Here is a 22,849-nt window from a genome sequence, read left to right as displayed (position 1 = left end):
GAAATGAAAAAGTTTCCTAAGGTTATTTTTCAGAGGCTGCCTGTTAATAGAATTTAAGGTAGTGTTAGCAGCCTAGATTACTTTTACCCGCAGATGTGTACGCGTTATGACAGGGGCTCCATCCAGCTTCCCAAGGGAGGAAGCGGAGGTGGCATTGTTTCCATTTTATAGAGGGGATGCTGAAGCCCTACAGGCTGCTGGTTACCCCGGTTACACTGATAATAACGGTGGAACAACCTTGGCCATCCGGCTTGTCCCTCTACCACTGACATTTAATTATCTGTCCAAGGTGCATAATAAGCCCTCCATTGATATTTGTGGAACTAATATTGTTTTTTTAATCAAAGATCTAAGTAAACACCAAGAGTCTTTTTTTTTTGATGTTATTTTCTCGACATATATCATCTAGAATGTAAACTAGGATAATATCATTTACTTTATTCAAAGTCAGCTCAACTCAAAAAATATTTATCCAAGGTTTACTATGTCACTAGAGATTGAGTTTAGTACTTGAATCCACATTTATAATGTTTGCATTTCAGGGAACATCAAGTCAGTCCTGGACAAATCATTGCTATATAATGTGTTCTGGGAGGTTAGATAGTGTGGGTCTACCAATTAACTTCATCATAGTGAAAAATGGGAAAATAAGAAATCCTCATGAGTCAGTTTGGTTTTAAATGATCTAATTAAAATGCATTTCATATTCAAGCATTATGCTACGATTTTTGGGTTGGAAATACATGGCATTTATTTTTTTTGGCAAGCACAAGTAATGTATTTAAAAAGTGTGGGAGAACTTTGCATGTTTTGTGAGAAAGGGAGGCAAGAAGTACGTCCATTATCTTCACAGAGTAAATGTTGAGTTTTTTTGGTTATTGTTGTTTTCATTTTGAATTCTTTAGTGCTAAGAGCATGTAAAGTAAGGATTAAAAGTCTTCAGTGTCTATCCCTCCTGCCACTACCAGGTAAAGTAGCTGGACTTTGGAGTCAGATCAATCAAGATTGGGTCCAGCTCTATCACTGCCCAGCCACAGGGCTCTGGGAAAGTTGTCCATTCTATCTAAGCTTCTTATCTTACAAATGGGGGTTACAGGGGCACCTGGGTGGTTTGATTGGTTAAGTGTCTGACTTGATTTTGGCCCAGCTCATGATCCTCAGGGTCGTGAGATGGAGCCCTGTGTCGGGCTCTGCACTGAGCATGGAGTCTGCCTAAGATTCTCTCTCTCTTTTTGTCCTCTGCCTCTCCCCTTGGGCTCCTTCTCTAAAAAATCAAATGGGGTTAACAATAGGACCCAGGTCCTAAGATTGTGAGGATTCAGTGAGATCGTGCAATTCATCTTTTGAATAGTGCCTGGCATATAGTATATACACTCAGCAACTATTAACTAATGCTAATATTTATTTTAATACTAGTAGTTATAATATTATTATTATACTTTGTTTTAGGCATTGTTTATGTATGTACTATCTGAAAGGAAAATATCTGCTTCCTTTGATGTTCTATTTCCCAGTCATGTTGAAAATTAAGATTAGAAAAAACTCTAGAGGGATGCCTGGGTGGCTCAGTGGTTAAGCGTCTGCCTTTGGCTCAGGTAGTGATCCCGGAGTCCTGGGATCGAGTCCCACATTGGACTCCCTGCAGGGGAACAATATATAGCATTTTTTATCTACAGTTAGTTTGTTCAGTTGAGAGGGATGGAACCAAATATTTTTATCCATCTGCCTATGTCTCTGCCTCTCTTTGTGTGTGTCTCATGAATAAGTAAATAAAATCTTAAAAAAAAAGGAAGGAAGAAACTCTAGAGTTCTTTGATTTCACCACTGAATAAATAACCGGAAGTAATTTAAAAATGTTCCCTGCAAAAAATTATATTTCTAGTATTCAATACCAGGAAGAAAAAAATAACACCGTATTTTTTTTCCCAGATAGAGATGCAAGAAGAAATAAAACACAGCTGCTATTATCACTCCATGGGTACCATCTCTACTTGGTACCAAGAGAGATAATGATCTTGCAGTATAATTTTATAAGGAGTTAAAATCAATTACATTATCTCAAGTGTAAACACTAGAAGGCCTTATCCCATTGCTGGTTAAGCTGTGGCAGCTGTTCACCCACCATTATAGATTAATTTAGATAAAAGAAAAGCTAGGCTAATAAATTAAGATTTGACAACATTTTAGTGTAGATAGCCTTACAGTTTGGTATTCAAGAATGAAACCAGCAATACAAGTGATGGATAAAAATTCAACCCAAAGCAACCACAGACATGAGTGAAGGCAGTAATGTAAACAATTTGGTTCATTTTCCATTATTAAATGGTAGAGTCTTCACACACACACACACACACACACACATCTCACAAAAGAAATCTACAAACCCTTTGGGTCCACTGAAACCCCAGGTGATCTTAGAAAATATTATAAACCACAAAAATAAAAGACTAAAAAGGAATTTAGGAGGCTGTTGGGATATGTTGCTTCCACTACTATAGTGACTAGAGTCAATAGGCTCCCTTCTAAGATACAGGGATTGAAGCAGATAACGTTTTTCGTTGTTGTGAAACATAAACTTTGTAGAAAAGACAAATTTATGGACATTCAACCCATTAAATAAAATCAGTAATTGTGAACATCTATAACCAAGTCCATGAGATTTGAGAGCCAGAAAAATTTGCTTTATGAGTAAATTCAACACTGACACAAGTTGAGTGACCTTGGGCCAGTTACTTAACTAAGCCTTTCAGAATAATCATAAATACCAGGTAGTACCATTGTGAGTATCAAATAACATAACTGTATTATGTGCTAATAAGTGTAATTTTAGCAAACACTCGAGTATAAATGATAAGAGGATTCCTTTCTATTTCTTTTCTCACTCTTAAATTTTTCACAAGTTTATATGCTGCTTTTCTTTCTATCTGAAAAAAAAAGATTTTTATTTTAACTTGATCCAGTGACTGTACTATTTGTTCCAGTTTTCTTGCAGTGTATAGTGATTCTGATCTCTGTATATCTTTAACATGCGTTGTAACACTGAGACTCTGTCCAAAAGGAAAGTCATTGGAGTAACTCTTGTTTTCCTATGCTAAGGAAGTTGGCTGAGTTAACCATAAGACAGTTTAATCGATAGAAAATACCCCAGAGCTTTACAAGTTCATGAGTACCAGTGATATGATGTAACTTCTTACTTGTTTTTCCTTGTCTTGTTTCCTCTAAGTTTTTCATTACTTTGTATTTTAAATAAAGGAAAACCTGGCTCATGGTTGGCATTTAATAAGTGTTCAGTTGAGAGGGAAGGAACCAAATATTTTAATAGTGACCAGAGGCCACAAGCTCTTTGATTGAAGCTAAACAGACCTTCATTAAATGTTTCCAGGTTGAAAAACATCTGCCACCTGCTTCTTGTATTCATATGAAAAACTACTTGGGTTAATTTTTTGAGTTAAAGTAATGACTTCTTTGGGGAGGCTGAACAATATATAGCATTTTTTATCTATGGTTAGGGTTCTAGTGTTAAAGGGACCCTAGAGATGAAATGACTCAACCTCATTAGTTTATAGAGGAATAGCCAAGGTCCATCCTGAGAGCTGTAAATGGCTTCATCCTGAGGTGCTGAGCTCCTAGAGGAACTTACTTCCTGTTTTCTCCATTTGAGTCTTGTCCAAGGTCACTTGTTTTACCAAAACTCCCATCTGTTGCCGGGGCACTTAATGTGTCTACCAAAAATGAACGAGAAGATAAAGACTGTGGTTGAGAACATCAGTTCTTGGGTCCAAGAGACCTGATTTTAAATCCCTTCTTCACTACTTACTAGTTCTGTGACCTTGGACATGTTGTCCAACGTATTCATCAAGTTTCCTAATCTCTCTGTGCCTAAGTGTTTTTATCTGTAAAGAGGGGATGATAAACTCTTGTCATCTTTAATAGAAATAACAAACCTTCATAGATTTATTATTGATGATAAACATGATAATGTATATAAATGACTACCACCAAGCCAGGTGCGTACGAAGCTATCAGTCCATAATAAATGTTATAATATAAATTAGAAGTGGGAGAGAAAGATGAAGGGGAATGATGTAGGCAAGGACAGGCCTCTGTTTTGCTAGTAGTAGGCCACCGGCATGGCTCCAAGCTTCCTTACAGCCCACATGGAGAAAGAAACATAATCAATTATGTGGTCCACAGAGAACTTGGTTATAGTATTTATATGTATCTGACCAAACTGGAACCACATCTCCCCAGCCCAGTGTTTTGAAATTCCAAAACAGATCTCTTTCTACCAGACCTGGCAGTACAGATTTCAGAGACTTGATGATGAATTCCCATAAGGGCCCTTCAAGTTTGGCCAAGACTCTCTCAGCTTTGCCTATAGCCTCCCACCCACCCTCGCCCCCAGCTTCATGATCATACAGGTAGGAGAGAACCTGGCCAACGGTCTTCCACTCAGCACATGCCGTTCTCAGGAAGGCCAAAGACCTTGGAGGAGGCCAGGAATGAACTTGGGGCCGTGTAGCTTCTTTCCCTCACCCGTATGGGGAGCTCCTTAATCACGGGGACCAGCCGTATTCATCTTTATGTATTTATTCATCGCATCTCACAATGAGTGAGTGGCAGACGCTCAGTAAATGTTTGTGATTTGCAATAAAAAAATGGATGTGCGTGGTGGAGTTGCTCGTATGAAAGCCCCGCCATTTTAGGGCCTGGTTGTAACAGATTATTTCTAGCAGTAGGAATTTTTCATCCAACTCTGATGACAGTGCTCCAGGCTTAAATCTCTGTATTTTAAAGGAAAAATAAAATCTATATGAACTCTTCTTCCCTGGGTACTGGTGTGCAACGACTTGTGTTATTAAATGTCGAAATGAGATAGAACTGGTTTTCTCTAAAAAGGAGAGAGGTACAGTTTGAGCACCTCTGGTATCTTCCAGAAGAGGCATAATAATCAATTACCTTTCAACCCACGTACATTATCATAACTCATGTGAAGTCATGGCCCAAACCTCCTCTTTCAAAAAGATAGTGTATACACTTTGCTTGGGATATCACCACCAGAGGAAATGTAGAAAGGTTATGCTCCCATGAAAATATTTTAAATCTGCCTATTGAGATTATTGTAAAATGCCCTCACTTTTCTTTAGAAAATATTTAGAGGTGCTTACTTCTACAGGACTTTTTTTCCCCACGTATTTGTTAGAGTTAAGAATCAATTGCTTTTTCTCTGAATCACCATTCCCAAACCAGCCTCCCTGGAGTCTGTCCTCATTTATCCAAGTTAATGAAATTGGATGAAAGATATGTTGGCATTTATTCAATGTAGTGTTTCTCTTTCTTACTCGCTTGTGATTAAGGATCTCACTCCAATTTAATTTATAAGCCAGGAATCCTTTAAATGTTAAACAGGAGAATAAAGGAAGAGGTTGTTTGAGATGACTGGGGTTCACACAGAGCTAGTTGTCTTGTTTCCAGATGCTGTGTCTGAGCCTGGATTCATATCGTAGAATAGGGTTTTATTTGACCAAAATACTAAGTCCTTATAACCCCCTTTGTTTCCCCAGCCCCTTTGCTCTTGCCCTGTCGGAAGCCAACATGTCCCTGAAAAATGAGCCAAGGGTAAACACCTCTGCACTGCAGAAAATCGCTGCAGACATGAGTAACTTGATAGAAAATCTCGACACGCGGGAGCTGCACTTCGAGGGAGAAGAGGTGGATTACGATGTGTCTCCCAGCGATCCCAAGACACAGGAAGGTAAAGACTGATGGTCTGAGCGAGAAGAGAGTTGCTCGGGGTTGCTTGACAGCGCAGATTTGAAATAACCAGCAAATGATTGATCTTCCTGCTGCTGTCCTAACCCTGGGCTGAGGCCGCTTCATTAGCGGTTTGCTCGTTGTGGCAGGTTAGGACTCGAACAGCTGCCCATAAAAAGGCAAGTCATGCTAATATCGTGTATTCTTGCAATGTCCTTGTGTTCCTGCAATAACTGTTTACTGGTTTGTTTTTTAGCGTGTATCCCTTTCTCTGCTATTTATAAGACTCAAGGATTTAAGGAGCCTAACATACAGACGTATCTCTCCGGGTGTCCAGTACAAGCCCAAGTCCTGGAAGTGGAGCGCTTCACGTCTACGACGAGGGTCAGAGCCTTTGTGGACTCACCTTGTATTAGTCGATGTATATGAATCAACACACTGACTTCCCTTTTCCTTCCTTGTAGCTATGACTGTGTGTTTATGTTTTTATGACTGTGTGTTTAGAAGTATTTTTAAAATCATTTCTAAGTCCTCATCGCCTCTCAAGTTTATGCTTTTCATTTAGTCTTTATTCTCCTATGCCTTTTTCCTCATTCTGGAGAATGCTATTTAACAACAACAACAACAAAAAAAAGGTCCCTAAAGCAATTTATAAGTTTGATAAAATGCCGAGTGCCTCTCCTAGTCCTCCTCTCTCCCAATTTTCTGTTTAATGTGGACACCTAGAATGCCACCTATAAGCCAAAGAAAAGGTTGGCTTTCCTAATGCTTGTTTAGCAAGAAGATGATGATGGCAGCTGACTCTTGGAAGAAAAAAAGGCCACGATGCCAGGTTGGCCAGTGTCATTACCCAGAAGCACTGCCGAGAGAATCCTGCCGGCGTCCTCTGCCGCTCTGATTTGCTCCTAGCAACCTGCCTGTTAGGCCTCGTTTGCAGGTTTTCTCTCTGAGTCCTGGAAGGGCATCGAGCGTGAAGATGGTTTCATCAAGCAAAGCATCACTGTTTGAAACGGATGGGACCAGAGGCTGTTAGGGCAGTTGCCTTTGCTCTGTTACTGACCGTACATCACAGAGGTCAAGTCTGAGAAGTAGAGGACGTTGCTCCAGGCTGGTGGGTCAAGCTTTGGTCCCAGCAGAGTAAGGCCACCTTGGCTCCTGCCTTGTGGGAAGTGAGAAGAACCTTTCTCCAGAGGCAGGTTTTGCCTGCCTTTCCTCCTTGTCTTTTGCAGGGTGGCACGTGCTACCTTGGTCCTCGTAGTTTTGCCTGGTGGTCTGTCCTGCCCTCCCTGTGCTTGCGGACATACCTCGAGTCCTACTTTCCACCCACCCTTGTGTGCAGCCTTTCCTTTAGGCTCTGTGTATGAGTTGAGTCTGTATCTCCCTGACACACCACTGACCACAACCCACTCAGAAATGTCTCTGAGATGACCATTACTTGCTTAATTTGCCTACCAGCCTTCAGACTGAGAGAGGGTGAGCATGCTCAGAGGATTAAATGCACAGACTCCAGAGCCAGGCTGCTTGGCTTGATTCCGGTCTTTGTTTTGTGATCTCTAGCAAGTTACCTGATCTTTCTGTTTCTCCATTTTCTCATGTGAATAATGGGTGTAACAGGTTTGTTATGAGGATTTGATGATAACAATAATAATAATACATAGTATTATGCAAGAGTATTATAGATTATATTATTGGGGAGCAAGAACTTCTTGTCCCCTCCAAAAGTCCTTCTAGCCAGACTAAGACTCAAATTGACATGAGGTAGATTAATAAGAGAAAATCAAATATAATTGCCTATGTACAGGGAATCCACAAAGGAATGGAAATTCCAAAGACAGGCAAAAATGAGGTCTGTAGTCACTCTGAACTCCAGAGAATTGGGTAGGTGTCTGGGACTTCAAAGAGAAGGAATGCAATTCACAGGGAGATGAAAAAGCAAATGTTTGGTAAATAAATGTTTGCTGAGCCACTAGACAATGGGACACAGAGGACTTTGATCAAACAGGCCTTGCTGGTTCCTTCCTGTCTACTGTACCTAGTTCATAGTATAATGTAGTCATCTGTGGTGATAGCCTTCTTCCTGGAGCAAGTCCTCTAGCTAAATTCTTTCTAGGCAGTTGAAGAAGAAATAAAGAGCTTATCCTGGATCTCCTGGGTTTTAATTGCCTTTTTTTTTTTAAGATGTTATATATTTATTTGAGAGACAGTGAAAGCGAGAGAGAGAGAAAGAAGTTGGGGGAGAGTCAGAAGGAGAAGCAGACTCTACACTGAGCCAGGAGCCCGATGTGGGGCTCAATCGCGGGACCCTGGGACCATGATCTGAGCTGAAGGCTGATGCTTAACCGACTGGGCCACCTCAGGTGCCCCTTGATTGCTTTTTTTAACTCGAAGTAATCTTCATTCCAAAGTGGCCCATCTTGGGGTGGCCCTGCCTTGCCCCTTATAGTATTAAATAAGCATACATTGTATGATACTATGTATTATTAATATTAGATGTCTCTGAAAGTTCTTCATGAAGATGAATATGTAAGTCACCAAGTCCGGGACTTCTCTTTGCTTGTATTCTTCTGTTAGTGAGTTTGCTTTTCTTCTGTTTAATCTTAGTCTGTGTGAGAAAGCTAAGGGTCATCTTTATCCTACTTAGTGTTTAGTTTACTAAGAAATGTGAACTAAATTCATGCAGTTTATATGTGATTCCAGGCCAATAAGAATATACTTTTTTCTAAGTACCGAATACATTCTATGTGCCCACTCAAGGCAAGGCATTTCTCTTTTCGTCTGCATGACAGCCCAGCGAGGCAGATGTTATTAGGGCCATCTCAGGCTGGGGACCTTCCATTTGCCCTCCTGCGCCCTCTCCCCTCCTTCTCCACCTTGTGCTCTGCCCCTCGACATCCTCTGCTTTTGTCCTCTGGTAGGGCTCAGACGGTGGAGAGTGGGGTCACCTTGGGCTGGCTATGTCCCTTGACCAACGGCACCCCTTCCCTCAGGGCAGCCATCTTCCCACGGTTTTCTCCTCCCTGTTCCAGTACCTGATTCTGTCTCTTGTCCCTCCAGGGCTGGGGATACCTTCAGAGTCCCAGGTTACTGTCCTTCCCTTTACGGTTTCCTTACCCCTATCATGTCTTTGTAAGCAGTTCCTTTGTTAAGACTCTTCAAATGATTCCAATTCCAAAGAATTCCAATAAGTCTGCTGGGCTGTTGTCTCACAAAAGTGACCTTTGGCTCAAGTTTCACAGCTGGTAGGCTGCACCACGGGGTCTCAGACCTTTAACAGCTTCACAAAGGATGCAATGGCCTGTTTCCATGGTACCATCCTGCCTCACAGTTGCTAAGAAGTTTAGTGTATGAAATTTGGGGTCTATATGTGAAGGATAAAACATGACATTTGCAGTGTTTTCTAAGTATTCCGTTTTCATAGAATGGGAAATACAATCCTAGGAAATGTTAGCCACTTGCCTAAATTGTTTAATTTTTCTTGTTTATTTGGCTCATCTTAAATCGAGCGTTTTTCACTTGAATGCAAAGTTTCTGGCCACTCTGAGTTTCCCTGCATTCTTCTCTGTGAAAATGATGGAGGATGATGCCTGTAATGTTGGCCAAAGTAAAAGGCAGCATATAATATTGAACCCCAGAACTGTTTTGTTTTTTTGTTTTTTTGTTTTTTTTTCAACTTCCAGTTGTAGTAATTGTCATAAATCCCAACTAGAGACAAAGCAAATGCTCGATTTGAATATTTACCAGTGTTCTGGTTGGATTCCAGACTTCAGAGCACAAGTTGCATTACCTCTCGTGCTCGTGTTTTATATGCTACATCTTCACAAAGTGGTCATACTTTGGAGGTCTGCAAAGTATGTCAAACATCAGTAGTGAATGACAGTGGGCCAGGAATCTCACATGGGGTTGCTGGCAGCAGAGCTGAATCAACTAGAGGGAAGGAGACATTTACTTTCCCCTGCCTCCAGCACCTGTGGTGCCTAAATCTCCCAGCAGGGGCCAGGATCCTCTAGGTGGTCCACCCACAGCACCCACTGCCCTGCCCATCCCCTTATCTCCACGCCCCACAACTCATGGACTTTCCTTCCAGAGCTCCTCTGCTTTATGAGCATCCCTCAGTCTCCTAACACTTTGTACTATATCAAAACTATCCCCCGGGTCTGTTGGTTTTTCAGATTGAAATAATTCCCTAGTCAGTATATTTGCATTTTAATAAGAAATATTTTTAAAATTTTAAATGGGAATTGATTTTAGTTGAGTAATTGGGAAAAGTATTTTGTGTGTAGGAAAATCTTCTGCTTCTTTCCCTCTAATTGTCCTGTCCCTTGCTGGTCACTGGTGGTGACGCTTCAGGGCAGGGAGATGTTGTGGACAAGGAGAGACCTTGGAGTATGTTTTAGGAGGAGAAGGCATTCATGTCATTTGGGAAGGGCAAGAAGTGGACCGAGATCCTGTCATGTTCCTAGAATCCATTTCCTAGCTTTCTTCTCACCCTCTCCAAGTTGTCTATTCACAGCTTATACTTTTAGACAAGCAAAATTACTGCTGATGACTAATCAGGGTTTTCACTCATTGTCTACCTTACCTGGTTTCTTGTTTTAGGGCTGTGTGTGTGTGTGTATTTGGAGCAATATAACTTGTGGGAGTTTGTCTTTGGTGTGGTTCAGAGTTTGTCTTATATATATTATAAAGTGAACATTTTAAGGGAATGTTATTTCTGTAATCAGTTGTTTTAGAAAACATCTTGCCTAAGTACTTAACCCAAAATATGTGTGCTGGATTTAAGGGTACTTCCATGTTATTTATTAATTTAGGCTATTGTTCATCGAAAGATTTTAGAATTTTTGTTATCTAAAATATCATTTTTATTGATCACTGCAGGTACCGAGTATCAATCTTTACACTATTGAACTAACACATGGGGAATTTAAGTGGCAAGTTAAGAGGAAGTTCAAACACTTTCAAGAATTTCACAGAGAGCTGCTCAAGTACAAAGCTTTTATCCGAATCCCCATTCCTACCAGAAGGTAACTGTTGCGGAATTAATTACAAGGTTATCCCAGTATACAAGTTGGGTGGAAAGAGTATTTTATCGATATTATGGGTTAACTTGTCCATCGTCAGTGGATATTTTCTATTAAATAGTCTTTTCTAAAAATAAACCATTTTATGAAAGATAGTAGAAGAATATTATTCAAAGAACAATCTGATGTTTTCATTGCATGTGTGTTTTAGACACACTTTTAGAAGACAGAATGTCAAAGAAGAGCCTCGAGAGATGCCAAGTTTGCCCCGTTCATCTGAAAACATGATCAGAGAAGAACAATTCTTTGGTAGAAGGGTACGTCTTTCCGGTCTTCTGCTGTTCCGAATATTTTGCAGTGCTGTAGAAACATGGTGGTTCCTGAAGGGTGGGGGGGCCTAGCTGCAACTTTTATCACCTCGTGATCCTACCCGCCCTCCCCCGGGCTGGTTTGGTTTCCCTGGAACTTGTTAGGCAGCACTTCTTCCCCAAGCCAATCTGACCTGGGGAGGGAGGTTGTATTTCCCAGAAGAGAGGGGAGTGTTCTCTGAAGAAGCTGTCCTCCCACCAAGAGTCTCTTTGGGCTCATTGTGAGTCAAGATTGAGCTCATCATTGAGGGTTTTGAGATCTACTGTTTAAAAGCATATATTTCCAAATGTTTGCTCGAGACTTTTGTAGTAGCTTGTCCTAAATATATGTGAGGTCTCATTCCCTAACGATAGGTGGGGCGGTTAGGGCCAGAGAGGAGTAGGACAGAAGCCCCAGGAGCAGGTGTTCCACCTCAGTGGGATGGTGGCACACAACGTAGATTGTTTTTTACTAGAAAATTAACAAGTAAATGTCAGTTCTGTTTTCTAAACTTTTATGTTCTGAAAGCGATATTTGATTTTGCCTTTGTATAGTTGTCATCTTGTTTAAAATCTTTTTTAGGGATCTAGAATAAGTATTTTCCACGATACCTGGATCTATAAAACTCTACAGTTTGGGGTTTCTTTGGGCACTTATATGAATGCAGTTGAAAATGAGAAGCTGTGACTTTTAACATTTAGTGCTTCCACTCGTGATCATAGTCGACATGATTGACGTTGCCCTCCCACATTTAAACATGTTTGAAATCAGGGTACAACTTCTTTTTAATCTCTTCCTTTTTTCCCCATGAACAGCGGTTTAAAAAAACCTATAATAGAGCTACCAGTAAATTCAGTGTTAGAATTCAGGAAATTCAGGTTTTTTATGAAATCAACAAATGCCTTAAGACCGTCCACCGTGGGACAAGTCCTGTGTTAGAAACTATGGAAGATAGGGGATCCCTGGGTGGCTCAGGAGTTTAGCGCTGCCTTTAGCCCAGGGCGTGACCCCGGGGTCCTGGGATCGAGTCGCACGTCAGGCTCCCTGCATGGAGCCTTCTTCTCCCTCTGCCTGTGTCTCTACCTCTCTTTCTCTGTGTGTGTCTCATGAATAAATAAATAAATAAAATCTTAAAAAAAAAAACTATGGAGGATAAAAGAATATACAGCTTAGGTCTTGTCAGCCAGTTATAAAAGACATAAGCATGTGAAATGCTAAGTAACAAGAAACAATTTGAATGATGGTCCAGGGGAACTATGGAAATAACTCCTTAATGCTATTCAGTGATAATATGAATAAATAATTGAATAAGTTTGCATAAGTTAAGGTGAGATAGTGATCACATCTCTGTCACTGTTATCTCTCATCTAATATATTTGTGTTACAGAAACAACTGGAAGATTATTTGACAAAGTTACTAAAAATGCCCATGTATAGAAACTACCACGCGACAGTAAGTACTGTTCAGTGACTTATTTTGAAATACCTTATAAAATCAGCTAAATATTGGGTCATTTTATTAACACAAGTGCTTGAATCCAGTCCTGCGTATTCCTTAAGTTAAAATTAATGATCTGAATGCAAAATTGATTTGAGAGCAATAATTTAGTTCATGGTAATGTTATTTCAAAAATGCCAAATAGAAATTAATGTGTCTAGCGCAGTAGATTCAAATGAACTTGAAACATTGCCCCAGGTTAGATTATCTAGAAATCAACGTCCTTTTCTCCTCAGGCTTCCAGAATAATGCCTGAAAGCATTTCTAACCCTGAAGAAAAAACCCTTGAGTAGTAAGTGATGAAAACAGCTGAGCAGAGTTGAATATGCAACTTAAACAGAGCGTGCTGCCTGGTTGGCCATCTGATCGGCCCGTGATGCTTATAAAAGGCCTGTCTTTTCATGTGAAAGTGAGAAGCATGGGAAAAGCTAGGGAGAGAAAAAACTCTCAAAATAAGAGAAAAGAGGTGGTGGGGCTTAGAGGCAGCTGGGAGGCACAGAGCTGGCAAGCAGGAGGGAGTGGGCCTTGACAGAAGTTCTCAGAACACAATAACCTCAGTCCTCTTAGAGGTCTTGAAGGGGTGTCTTTGAAGGCTTAACCTTCACTTATCCAAAGGTCCAGGTAACTGAGAATGTGCTGGATTATTGTATTTTCGCATCTGTGGATGTGTAAACCGTACTGCCATGGGATTGAGCGTATGTATATGGTTTATGTGCAGAAGTTAAGAGTAGGCAGTCATGGCCTACTAGATGCGGCCTCTCGTTTAGAGAATGGCATTATGTAAATACTTAAACAGGGATGGGGTAAGGGCACCTGGGCGGCTCAGTCGGTTCAGCATCTGACTATTGGTTTCTGTCCATGTCATGATCTCAGAGTCCTGTGATTGAGCCCCACACGGGGCTCCACACTCAGTGCAGGGTCGGCTTGAGATTCTCTCCCCGTCCCTCCCCTTTCCCGCTGTTCCTTCGGCATGCAGCATGTGCACGTTCTCTCTCTCAAAGACATAAATCTGGAAGGAAGGAAGGAAGCAAGCCAGCCAGCCTTCTTGCTGCCTGCCAGGGTGTTATCTGGAGGCTGGGCAAGCTCCCAGCTGGTCCTCTGGCCCCCTGGTCACCACACACAAATGATCCAGTACCCAGTCCATGGCCCACCTTCCGCAGCAGTTTGTGGTGTTATATTTGATGGACTTGAAGGAGTGTATGTGGTTCATGATCCTGGAAGAGTTTTCCCAGGGAAACCAGCAACTTGGGTCCAACCAGAGGATCTCAGGAGAAGGATGATGGCAGGGATTTCTTCTCTTCTCTAGGACTCAGGAATGTGCATCTTGAGAGTGTCACGAGTAAGGATAATACTGCTATTATTTACAATTCTAAAGCTACTGTTGCTACTGCTAAAAACTCTGCTTCCTGTTCTCCGAAAGTCAAATATGATGTTTTCTTTAATAAAGAATTATTTAAATGTGTACTAGTACTAGGATGCAAAGATTTTCTGTGTGTTTCTCTCTATGGCCTGCCTGTGACTTCACTGGTACTATTCTTTGGCTTTAGAATAGTAATTGCTGAGTCTTTCTACATATAGAAAGCAATGCAAAATCCACTGCATTTTGGATTCTGATGTTGATTAAAGAAAGTGTACAGTTTCTAAAATGTTCATTTTAATTTTCTAGTCATAAAAATCTTTCCAAAGTTGAGCCTCAGAAGATCCAGAAATTCCAGAATGTCTTCTAAACTTTTCCTTTGGGAGGAAAGACCTGGTTACAGCTGACCAAATCTATGTTACTCCACATTTTTGGTGGCTACTTATTTACCCCCAAGGACAGAATTCTCCAGAGTGATTCAGACATAAGACACAATTTGATCTGTCTTAATTTTCTAACATTATTGAACTTTCACATAATGTAATCTGAGCTGGAGATTAGATTTACAGGCTTTTGCCTCATATTTGTGAAATTAGATTGGCATCATTGTGTGTCCTTTGATAATTATGAGAAATATTAAAACTCTTGTCTATAAAGTCATATTAAAAGTTATTTTTATACAATTACATATAATTAATTTATATTTTTATAAGTGTAAAACAAGCCTATTAGAAATTAATTTGGGTCTTTAGGTTGAAGAGCATGAATCGTAGGTCAAGGGCTCAGATAGGATCATGTCTCTAATTTCTATAAAATTTTGATGAAACCAGACATGAACAGATTTTATTTTCAAATGGTCACTGGTTAGGTTAATATTCAGATCAGGAATTCTTTTCTTCAGAATGACTTCTTTAATTCCTTTTTTCTTCCTTGAGGTTTTGAAGAACACAGTATCTTATGTTTTAGTGGGTTTAACGTCAGATAATTGCCTCAGAGATGATTGGTAATTTATCCTGTTTTCTTTACTCAGTTGTAAAATAGGGGTAAATGTCTTTGCATTCTCCTCAAGGCATAAATAGGTTTTAAAACAGGAATGTGTTTACTCAGTTGTAACATACAAGGTCTCAGATAGGATTCCTTTTATATTCTAAATTGCATTAGTGCTAGCTCTATTACTGAACCCACTAGCTGGGTATTTTGTTTTATTTTTATTTTCATTTATTTGGAAGAGAGAGGGAGAGCATGAGGAGGGGGAAGGGGCAGAGGAAGAGGAAGAAGCAGACTCCCCAATGAGCAGGGAACCCAATGTGAGGCTCGATCCCAGGATCCTGGGATCATGACCTGAGCCTAAGACAGATGCTTAACTGACTGAGCCATCCAGGCGCCATAGCTTGGCATTTTATTTCATTTCATTTTATTTTATTTTATTTTATTTTATTTTATTTTATTTGGCATTTTAATTAGTAACAGGAAAATGCTTAGCTTGCAGGGAATTTAAAGGAAGAGTCATCAGGAACAGTAAATGTACTTTTTTTTTTTTTTTGTACTTTTTTTCTAGCTGAAGATTAAAATCTAGAAATAGAACAAAACGTGTAATTTCCAAGAGAAGTGTCCTAGGTTGATAGGATGATATTTCTAATCATTTGACTGTCGTAACTCAGATTCCTTACCTCCTAGAGGGTAATTTCAAGCTAATCACCCTCTTGGAAGTAAGGAATCTGAAGATAAACACCCCACAGATTAATAACACTGAGTTTACAACTCCCTTGTGTTGTAAGGTGAGTGAATTTATTTTGGGGGGAAGAGTGGTTAAAGAGGAATAAAGATGTATACGGTATTTCCATGTCAGCCAAGAGAGGCTGTACTGTAACAGCTGCATCTGCAAAGTAAGGGAAGTCTTGTTTTTCTCATGATTGAGTCCTAAGGGTTGGGAGAGTCCAGCCTCTCCGTTTCCTCCACAGATGAGATCTCTTCTCTTTTCAATGGGGCTGTGTTCACTGTCTGACCTGGAAGGCAGGCTTTCCTGGAATAGGTGAGCCTACCTCCCATTCTCACCACAAGGGGACTGCCCGACCCAATGCTCTTGTCTCCCTCGCTTCTGAGAATTTCCCACTTGGGCTCTTGCTTGAATTTTTGCTACCTCAGGCATAAAGGGGGGCCTCTGAACATCCCCTTTCCTTCCAGTGCAAACATAAGGTAGAGGAACAGTGTATATACATGATTGCCAGGTAATTTCCTGGGTTTGTTTTTACCCCTTGGGCTAATGGCTTATTCCTTTTTTCATTGGAGCCTTTACTTCCCTGTTTCCCTAGCATTTAATTATATTTTTCACAAGTTCCTTTGAAAAAAAAAAAATATTTTCGGGCAGCCCAGGTGGCTCAGTGGTTTAGCGCTGCTTTCAGCCCAGGGTGTGATCCTGGAGACCCAGGATCGAGTCCCACGTCAGGCTCCCTGCATGGAGCCTGCTTCTCCCGCTGCCTGTGTTTCTGCCCCCTCCCCCCGCCCCGTGTGTGTCTCTCATGAATAAATACATAAATAGTCTTAAAAAATTTTTTTGGAATGCCTGGGTGCCTCAGTGGTTGAGCATCTGCCTTTGGCTCAGGGTGTGATCTTGGGGTCCCGGGATCCAGTCCCATATCAGGCTTCCTGCATGAAGCCTGCTTCTCCTTCTGCCTCTCTCTGTCTTTCTTTGTGTCTCTCATGAATAAATAAAATCTTTTTAAAAATGTTGATTAATACATTATTAAAGAGATAGTAAGCCCTGTGGAATATTGTCCAGTTACATTGATCAGTAAATTCATGTTCTTGAGATTCACCTGTGCAAATACAGAGTGGAATTGTTATCACTAAAGATGCACTGAGAAGTATGGGCAACACAATCTTTGTTAAATTTCACATTGTGTTATTTGGGTTTGCTTCTAAGTTGACCTTGCTGCATTTACTTTTAATCTGATAAATCTGTATTAGAACATAAAGTGCCTGAGATTTTTTCTTTTTCTTTTTTTTTTTTTTGGCCTATAATAGGGTAGTTGTTTCTTGAAATCTCTCCCCCAGTCACACTGAAGTGATTAGGATCATTTTAAGTTTTATATTGGTGCACAACTTTAAATTTTCTGCATTGCCAATATGCATTTGTTTTATTTAGATGAAATTCTTTACACATTGCAATTTTATTATGATATTCTAAAGTTATGATTTCTGAATTATTTCAAAGAATACTTCTGTTGACAACTCAATGATAGGAGCTATATGAATAAGAAACTATCCAGGTATTAGATAAATGGTTTCCTTGATTTTTGCTTTTTCCTTTCTTGTTTGTCCATTTAACTCTTCTGTAGCTTTGCATATAAATTAGTTATACCACTGTAGTAGTTTCTTCCAGTGTAAACTAGGATTGACATTTTCTCACTGTTCCCTAGAGATAAAATAAGTTGTGGCTTAGGGTTTTAAAACATTTTGGATTGATTCTATCCTCAAAGTCTACAGTATCACTTCTAATAATTTACGCATTACTATATTTTTCCAATGAGAAGCATTTCCCTAAATCAGATTTTTTAAAAAATGGTACTGAATGACAACGTTTTATATGAGAAATGAAACCTAAAGACTTTATAAAATCTTTATAAAAAATTGGATGTGAGGATATGTTCAATTCGGGGTTTTTCAGTCTTTCTGAATTTTAAATTCTGCCTCAAATAAGCCTGAGAAATGGAAGCATTTAATTGGGTAAGGACTGACAGTAGTGAGAGATTTGTCGTTATTTTGCTTACAAGGTTAATATTAGATTACTTTCAATCGCATATACAAAACTTTAAGGAAAGCCTTATGTTTCATTTTATTAATCCCACGTAGAAGCCTAAATCAAATGCCATTTCTTCTGAGGTATCACATCAGTTGGGAAGTGGCCACCTTCCCTCTATACCTACTTTGACACGGAATTGTTGTGGTTCTTCCCACAGATCTTTGTTGATAGGGAATGTTTTCCATGTCTGGTCTCCCCTCTGCTTCCTGGTGTCAGGAGCATATGTTTTTGAATTTGAATTTTCTGTTAATGCTGCTATTGACATGACGTACAACCGTTGGTAGATCTGGGCCTACTCTGACGACTTTAGAGAAAATTCTCTAATTGGGGAGCATTGTAATTTAATTGTAATTAGGGAAAATTCTGTAATGTCCGACTCTAGCTGTTTCAAGGAATACAGGATGTAAAACTTGTATATATGCTGAGAACTACATAATGTCCATTGGTTTTCCCCTCTGCTTTCACATTTTCATTTAACACTCATGGTGAATGATTTACTACTTTTGCAGCTTTGTCTTAAGGATACTGTCTGGTATGACCTAATTTTGACTCTATCCCTTGCTAATTATATTATCCTGGATACTTTTTTAAAAGAGATTTATTTATTTTAGCATGAGCATTCATGTGAAGGTGTGGCAGCAGAGGGAAAGGGAGAGAGAGCCTTAAGTGGTCTCCACGCTGAATGTGGAGCCTGACTTGGGGCTGAATCTCATGACTCTGAGATCACCACCTAAGCAGAAACCAAGAGTTGGACACTTAACTGACTCTGCCACCCAGACACCTCTATTGTGGACAATTTATTTAACTTCTCTACACCAGGGGTTTGGAAACTATGGCCCATGGACCGGATTGAGCCTACTGCCTGTTTCTGTGTGGTCCATGAGCTAAGAATAGTTTTTACATTCTTTAATGTTTGAAGAAAATTCTAAAAAGAATACTTCATGACATAAAAAGCATAGTAAATTTGTATTTTAATAAGCATAGATTAAGTTTTAATGGCATGCAGCCATGCTTATTCATTTATGTGTTGTCCATGGCTGCTTTTATGCTACAGTAGTTAGAGCATATGAAGTACAAAGCCTAAAATTTTTATGTCCGACTCTTTGTAGAGAAAGTTTGCCTATCCCTGCTCAGTTTTCCCTTCTGTACAAGGGGGAAAATAGCACTTCTTGCAGAGAAATTTGAGATAATGAATGAAAAATGCTTAGTATAGGGCCAACAGATAGATATTAAGCAATCAGTAAATGTTAGCTATTGATGTTGTCATCATCTTCCCATAATTTATATGGTAAAGGTGGGCCTGAAAAATCTCTTCCTTTTCTCCTTGCTAAAAACAAAATTATTTTTATATTATTGTTATGCAAAATTATTATTGTTTTTTTCTAAAGAGCATGAGTGTGGGGTAGGAGAGGGGTAGGGGAGAGGGGGCGAGAGGATCTCAAGCAGACTCCCCACTGAACGTGGAGCCTGACACAGGGCTCTATCTTACAACCCTGAGATCATGACCTGAGTCAGATGCTCAACGAACTGAGCCTCCCAGGAACCCCTTATTTTATCTCATTTGTGTTTAAACATTCTGGTATTCTCCATATTCAAAGATCTCCTCAAACTCCCTTCAATCCACTCTCCATTTAATTGTACATTACTCTCTTCATCTTGCTCACTATAGCCCAACTGTACACCCAATGACCTTTTTTACACCTTCCATGTCCCATCTCCACCTCCATCTCCCATTTCCCCATGCCAAGTCTACTCCACCTTCCAGAACTTGGCACCCACATCACTGCCTTCATATAACCACTGTTATTTGTATGCACACTATGCCATATAATCCCCTTTCCCCAACAACAAAAACACAGGAGAATTTTGGGAATAAAATCCCCTTGGCAACTTTCTTGAGCATCCTGTCTGTATATTTGAGAGCACACATCACTTTCCTGGTTGTGTTTTAATTCTGCATACACTTTGAATCCGTTCTTTCAGGGCAATGCCATTGTTCCAATTTGTGGAGTTCCCCAGATGTGTTTAATGTAGCAGTATCTGATGGATATTGTTTTCAAATGCAAAAGTTTATCTTTTTTTCTTTCTGCTTTCCTAAAGTATGGATTTTTGGCCTCTTTTCAGACAGAGTTCCTTGATATAAGCCAGCTGTCTTTCATCCATGATTTGGGACCAAAGGGCATGTAAGTTCCAGGGTTACATCTTAAAGATAATTGTGAAAGCTGATAAGTATTACCATTTGATTGACCATCCTGCCATGGTGACCGAGCTTACCTGACTTGCCTGCTACTAGCTTATTTTCTTCCCGACAGAGTCAGAGGCACTCAGAGAGTCTATTTATACAGAGTGGTACCTTGCTATTATTGAACAAGGGTAGCAACTGCTCCATCCTCCTCCTTAGGGCCTTACAGCACAGATTTCCCCTCGCCCAACATTAGGAATGTTTAATACAGGTAGCAAATATGATATGTGGGAGAAAGCATTAGACATAAACGTGTTGTATATTTGAAAGTTGCTAAGAGAACCCATCTTAAAGGTTCTTATCACAATAAAAAATTTTAACTATGTATGGAGGTGGATGTTCACTAGACTTATTGGGGTGATATTTTGCAATATATAAAAATGCCAAATTAATGTGTTGTGCACCTGACACTGGTATAATGTTATATGTCAATTATACCTCAATTTAAAAAAATCAAATGTATCAAGTCCCTTCTTTAAATAACTTACAAAAGTTAGCTATTTATCACTCATTTTCATGATTAAAAAATAGTGTGTAAAATTTATGCTAGGTAACAAGATTGAAATTTACTTAATGATTATTTTTCCTCCAATAATACGAGAGCTTGATGTTATCAAGAGCTTTAGTTAAGAACATTATTAGTAGTAGTTTTAATTTTTTTCTTTGGTTAAGCCATTCGTGTTGTTGTTTCTTGTCATATCCCTCAAAAGTAAGATATTTCTCTTTCCAAAGCTCTAATAGATGTGCCTTGTTCCTTTGGTATGACTCAGTCCTAGAACTGTAGGTAAAAGGATGAGTATTTGGGAACCTTTGGGCAGGTACCTCCAAAGGTCTCGACAGCAGCTGAACCATCCCTGGGCAGGCCTTTGGTGATGTCTGGGGTCTTTTTCAGCTTGTCCCAATGACTGGAGGGTACACTCAGCATTTGGAGCCAGAAGCCAGAATGCCTAAGGTCCCGCACTGTGTGCAAGAGAATATTGCTGACCAGTTGCTTTTAGAGATCAGCAGCTAGGGTATCCAGCCTAGTGAATTCCATATTGAGCTATTTGAGAGTGAAAAAGGAAGGAGAAGAAGTGATGTGAGAAGGAAACCGTTTATTTAGTCCAAATGGTGAGGCTGTATCAGCTAAGCGTGAATTGGAAATCTGAAGATGCTGGGTTAACTTGATGTCTCTTTTAGAGAAGGTATGATAATGAAAAGATCCGGGGGACACAGGATACCAGGCTTGAATTGCTGTGGTCAGGGAAGAGCCTGCTACCGCTGGTCCAAAAGGTAGGACTTTGCCATTTTGTGTGTTTGTTTTAATAAACTGGATGTTTGGGGAATTTTCACATGCTGGTTTTCGATTACAAATCCATTATATATCCTTTGAAAGTTACAGCAGAACAAATTTTAAATTATCTTAAGTCCCAGGTTTCAGCATCCATTTAAATATTCTAACTCAAACCGGGGCTTGTAGGCAGAGTGTGCAAAATTTATTTTATAAGTAAAAATAAAATAAACTTAAAAACTGGTCAGCCGAAGAACTTATACAGATGACCAATAAGCACAGATAGATGTCTCAGTATCACTAGGCATTCAGGGAATGCAAATCAAAACCACAGCGGGGTCCAACTTCCCAGCCACTAGGATGGCTGTCATGAAAAGACACAATAACAAGTGTTAACAAGGATGTAGAGAAATTGGAACACTCCTAGATTGTTGGTAGAAATGTAAAATGGTGCAGCCACTCTAGAAAATGGCACAGCAGTTCCTCAAAATGTTAAACATAGGAAGTGGGTTTCCCGGGCATATGGTAACTCTAAGTATTTACCCCAAAGAATTGAAAAAATATGTCTGCATCACAATTGGTGGAAGATGCTTTCACCAGCAGCATTGTTCAAATAGCCAAAAAGTATGAACCTCCCAAATGTCCATGATTTGATGAACGGTTAAACAAAATGTGGTATATGTGTACAGTGGAATATTATTTGGCCATAAAAGGAATGAAGATTAATGGGAATGGGTTTTCCTTCTGGGTCGATGGAGATATCTGGTTGTACAACGTTTTAAATATATTGCAAACCACTGAATTATACACCTTTAAAAGGTGAGTTTTACAGTATGTGAATACAATGTTTAGAAATTTTTAATGAAAACAAAAAAAAAATGAAATACTAATTCCTGCTATTTCCTGAATGAATCTCCAAAACATGCTAAGTGAAAAAAAAAAAAAAGCCAGACACAAAAGGCCACATTTTATAAGATTTCATTTGTATGAAATGTCCAAGAATAGACAAATCGATAGAGACAGAGTAGATGAGTGGTCTCCAGGGGCTGGGAGGAAAGGAGAATGAGAGTTTCTGCTAAATGGACATGGGGTTTCTTCTGGGTGGTGACAACATTCTGAAATTAGGTATGAGTGGTGATGGTGCACAGCTTTAGGAATATCCTAAAAACCACTGAACTCTACACTTAAAAAAATAAACTAAAAGATAAAAGAAGAATTGGTCAGATTTCAGGGATCATGATTTTAGACTTAACATTTGTAAGGATGTATATTCTGATGTGTGATATAGACAGAGAACATTATTTTTTAAAAAAAGATTTTATTTATTTATTCATGAGAGACACACAGAGAGGGAGGCAAAGACACAGGTAGAGGGAGAAGCAGGCTCCCTGCAGGGAGCCCGATGCGGGACTCGATCCCAGGACCCCAGGATCACAACCTGAGCTGAAGGCAGATGCTCAACTGCTGAGCCACCCAGGTGCCCCAGACAGAGAACTTTAATTCATATCCTGTGTCCTACCCAACCAGACTCCTGTGGACCAGTGTTCTCATCTGATTCTT

At 39.7% G+C, this 22,849-nt stretch overlaps 1 protein-coding gene across 10 annotated transcripts in view; it reads left to right on the top strand.

Annotated features, from left to right (window-relative positions):
• The window catches only part of PLD1 (phospholipase D1), a 204,424-nt gene that overhangs the window by 70,037 nt on the left and 111,538 nt on the right, over positions 1–22,849 (top strand). For 9 of the 10 annotated variants that reach the window (XM_072808073.1, XM_072808075.1, XM_072808074.1 and 6 more), the window contains exons 2-8: positions 5,565–5,755; positions 6,011–6,138; positions 10,630–10,775; positions 10,984–11,089; positions 12,508–12,573; positions 19,902–19,960; positions 21,199–21,291. In XM_072808073.1, the coding sequence (XP_072664174.1) occupies positions 5,596–5,755; positions 6,011–6,138; positions 10,630–10,775; positions 10,984–11,089; positions 12,508–12,573; positions 19,902–19,960; positions 21,199–21,291 (758 nt within the window). In that variant the 5' untranslated portion in view covers positions 5,565–5,595. Of the gene's footprint in view, positions 1–5,564; positions 5,934–6,010; positions 6,139–10,629; positions 10,776–10,983; positions 11,090–12,507; positions 12,574–19,901; positions 19,961–21,198; positions 21,292–22,849 lie in introns of all 10 variants that reach the window. The other variant, XM_072808081.1, reaches the window with a different exon arrangement.

Source organism: Canis lupus, chromosome 31 (assembly GCF_048164855.1).
Source record: "Canis lupus baileyi chromosome 31, mCanLup2.hap1, whole genome shotgun sequence".
Taxonomy (NCBI): domain Eukaryota; kingdom Metazoa; phylum Chordata; class Mammalia; order Carnivora; family Canidae; genus Canis; species Canis lupus.
This window is presented reverse-complemented; position numbering and strand designations above follow the sequence as displayed.